Source organism: Lupinus angustifolius, chromosome LG03, assembly GCF_001865875.1.
Source record: "Lupinus angustifolius cultivar Tanjil chromosome LG03, LupAngTanjil_v1.0, whole genome shotgun sequence".
Lineage (NCBI taxonomy): Eukaryota > Viridiplantae > Streptophyta > Magnoliopsida > Fabales > Fabaceae > Lupinus > Lupinus angustifolius.
This window is the reverse complement of record NC_032011.1, coordinates 10,021,212-10,025,413: the sequence shown is the minus strand read 5'-3', so window position 1 is coordinate 10,025,413 and position 4,202 is coordinate 10,021,212. Positions and strand designations below refer to the sequence as shown.

General features: G+C 35.5%; 1 protein-coding gene across 1 annotated transcript; it reads right to left on the bottom strand.

Annotated features, from left to right (window-relative positions):
• On the bottom strand, positions 2,082-3,752 carry LOC109343333 (anthocyanidin 3-O-glucoside 2''-O-glucosyltransferase-like). The gene has a single exon (XM_019581576.1). The coding sequence runs from the start codon at positions 3,709-3,711 to the stop codon at positions 2,350-2,352; it is 1,362 nt and encodes a 453-aa protein (XP_019437121.1). The 5' UTR covers positions 3,712-3,752; the 3' UTR covers positions 2,082-2,349.

Below are 4,202 nucleotides of genomic sequence, written 5' to 3'. Positions count from 1 at the left end.
TTTTATGCAATAATCATATTAAAAAAAATTACAAGCAATACATAAAACCCCAAATTTTTTAACTACGGCTGAATTCAATATGAATTTTGAGTATAATTGTAAACTGTGAATTAGTAACATGCACAGAAGTGATAATATTTCAAAGAAATGACATAATTACTTTAAAGCAATTCTAAGCCATTAAGATGATAGAAAATAATCAATTCAAAAAACCTATAACATTATAGCATAACCATAAAAATCCTCAAATTAAAATTAGGTTTCATATAAAATTTGGAAATACACTTTTTATAGAGAATCATAGAATTCATAAACTATGTTCTGATATCACTTGTAGAAATTTCCTTATGATTGGTAAAATATTATAGGATCTTGAATCTCATGATTCTCCCACATAATATAAAACAAAGATACAATGTCATGTCTGAATTCATGTTTCTCATATATATTCTTTTTGTATGCCTTCGGAGAGGGTTTTGGTATGATGGTCTTTCTCAACCAAATCTTGAATTCCTTTTGAGACCTTCGTTTTCTCTCTAATAGGGAGATATGAAAACTATTTGTAATTTGGTGTCTTTAGGACCATAATCGTTCTTTATGTGTTAACTTATAAGGTTCTCATTATTCCATCATTAAGTTCATATTCGTTATTAGTTTTGGAAGTCATATGGGTTCTCAGAAATTAGATCACTTGTTTTATAACCCAAAATAAATAATCGATATAATTGTATTAAATATATGATACCCGCCGTATTCAGAAATTATAAATTTCTAACAGGTCGTTCAATGCAAAAAGACTAGGATCTTTATAACTCAAGACATGGCCCAAGATCCAGATCCACTTAGGACTCTGCCTGCAATGTAGTTGACAAGGGAAGACGCCCGTAGGGGATGCTTAGGAGCTGTCCTGGGCATGCCAAACTGATTGGCTCGTACGACTAGACCATGACAACATCTATGACATCACTAGATATTCCTTCATGGCAAGGTAAGCACATCCCAAATAGTATAAATAATGGAGGCCATTACACTAAAATGATCTTTATTCATCACCATCTCTATATTCTATTTCTCTCTAACTATAAGTTGACCTATATAAATACTCACTTTAGCGTTAGAATTCCTTTTAGGTACCCGTGATCCAATGTCAGTTCCCAGCCCTTTTCAAACCAATTCTGGCATCTCAAGACTATCTCCAACCTAGAGTAATCACATTATCCCTTCCACATCATCCCTTCGACTAGACTAAAGAACAATGGCGACATATATAACCAAGCTCATATGAGGATATGGTAAAAACCAACCAACACACCCATCTCATTGTTCTTAATCCCAACTTCAACTTTCTCATCAAGCCAATTGAATCCCTTGGGTTCAGTTAGCAAGAGCACCACCAAAATTCATTCCTAACGCCCAACCACCCGATAATCACAATTTGTTGAAGCGATTTTAACCACAAGACCATTTGATATAACAAGAGGCTCAAATATTGTCTCAACTACAAAAATCCCAAAAAAAAAAGACAGATGAGATGCAATGTATTTCCCATCTAGAGCTCCAATCACTTATTCAAGAACAACAAATGGAGTAGAATTGGAACGTGAATCACATGATCCATCACACCCTTAGACTAAATCTTGATATCAAGCACCAACCCCAAAATTTGAAGCCATTTCTTCAATTAATGAATGTCAGGGCAAACATACATTCACACCAATATGATGGGATAACAAACACACAAGATCACCTTGATTCTTTCAAATCCTCCATGTAATTCCACATGCTGCTAGTGTTCCCTCTAGAAAACAGATGGCTCTCCAATGGTTCACCCAACTAGAGACCATCTCAATAACAAATTCGGGACAACTTACATATAAATTATACACTATGTTCGCCACAAGGAGACAACAAAGGGTCATCTTGTACCTTGTTTGGAGTTAGACATAGTTTACATAAATTATGCTCGCCCTACCTTATCTTAATGGTTTATTTATGAGTTGATTTTCAAAGTGAATAAAGGAAATGAAAAAGCCTGATAATCAGAAAATATATTTGTAAAATTGTTGTGAAGTCTTAACGGATAAATGAACCTCCAAGGTATTATCAAGTCACAGTGTACTACTGAATTTGTCAGCATTATTACAACATAGAGTACTAATAACACATGGGGAGTGCTTATTCATTAATACTACATTTACTGTATGCAGCAAAAGCACACTATATCATATTCCACCAAACCCTAGCTAGTTCACTAAAACAAGATTAACACTACATGCAGACATGCAGGTAGCACTAATTTATTAGCACAGTTTTCATTGCAACCCATATATAATACGGATGGAAGGTAACTTAGAAATCACCCAAATACTCATGGAGCTTGTGATAGAAACTATCAACGTAAGTGGATTCCAAATCCTCGCTGAGTAAAAGGCTTCTTAATTTATTATGGTTCACCTTTATTTCCTTTCCAACATCACTTTCTTCATTCATCACAGTCATCACAGCTTCAAAAACACTCTCCTTAGAGAACAAACCATCTTCTTCACCTCTCTGAATCTCAACACCAGCCTTAAAGCTAGTACTTATCAACTTTGCAGTAATAATATGATCAAATATATGAGGCAAAAGAACCAATTGACACCGGCTCACAAGTGCTTCTACTATAGACCCTGATCCACAATGTGTAATGAAACACCCTATTGAAGGGTGCTTCAAAATCAATGTCTGTTGTACCCAACCTCCATGCACAACCCCTCTTCCTTGAACCCTTTCTTTGAACCCATTTGGAAGGGCAGCTTCAACTGATTCAAAACCAAGAGGTGCCTTAATTGCCGCAAGAAATGGAAAACCTGTTAGCTCAAGACCCAGAACCAATTCTTGGAACTGATTTTGATGCAATTCCCATTCACTTCCAAGTGCAACAAAAATGACTGAACCAGCCTTGAATTTTCCAAGCCAAAAAGCCCATTTTTTTTCCAATGCTGAGGTTTGTGGCTCAGGAAGTAGAGGCCCTGAAAGTAAAACAGGCTTCCTATACACATTTCCAATATAATCTGCATAGGGTCCTTCAATTTCTCTACAACCTCTGAATCCAATTGCATCAGCCATAGTTGAAGCTCTCTTGGCACGTTCATAGAAACCTACACCACTTCCAAACTCCTTCTTCAGGATTGCATCCATTGCGCGAGCCTCATGAGCATGAAGCTTGATATGAGAAGAACCAGGGTATTCAACTTCACCATTTCCATCACACTTTCTTACAGTGAATTCAACAAAAGAAGCAGTTAGTGAACTAACAACCCAATACAGAACAGTAACACACTTTATACCCAAGTTTCTAGTGATATTTGGTAGCCAATATGCAGCATCAAAGAAAACAATACTGGGTTTTATCTCAATAAGGATTAGTTCAAATTCCTGCTGGGTAAGATCCAACGCAGTCATGAGAAGTGAGTTTGAAGAGAAAGGAATATCTAGAGTAGTCTCTGCACCATGAGGAAGGCCTTGAACATGAGGAACAGTGATAGGAACAAAGGTTATAAGGTTTGGGAAATGATTAAAATGAACTAACTTGGATTTTGTTCCTTTGGGGATGATGATAGAGATTTTGCTTCCTTTGTTGGCTAATTTGTTGGCTAAGTGGAGATATGCAGTTAAGTGTCCCATAGCAAACCATGGGTACATTGCTATGTGAATGGAAGAGGAATCCATGACTGAAATATTTTTCAGATTTGGGTTGTGGAGTGATTTAGATGGGTGAGTTACATGCATAGCCCCCCTCTCTCTACATAGCCACGTGTACATTTTTTTTTTGCCACATGTAGAGAGAATTCTAACCCTTTTGTTTTTCGAGTAAGCATCATTTCCTGTATTTGAAAGATAGATAAGTAGTGAAAAATTTTGTTTTTTGAGTAAGCATCCTTTCCTGTATTTGAAAGATAGGTAAGTAGTGAAAATTAAAGAGGAAAATATCATGATAGGATACTTTAAATATTTTATTTACAAATGTCATTAAAGTAAAAAGAAAAACAAAAGCCCTTATATCTCTAATATTGATCATGAGGTTCCTCCCATCCTTTTGTTTTTTTTGCTTTCTTACTCCATTGGGGAATGTAAAAGAAAAGAGAATAAAATATATTTTGGTATAAAAAGATAAGTTATCTTCTTAACTATTAAAATCATGACATGTGTGATATTTATCA

Bases quoted from the DNA above. Each gene is read 5' to 3' on its own strand.
- LOC109343333 (XM_019581576.1), bottom strand. From the start codon at position 3,711: ATGGATTCCTCTTCCATTCACATAGCAATGTACCCATGGTTTGCTATG.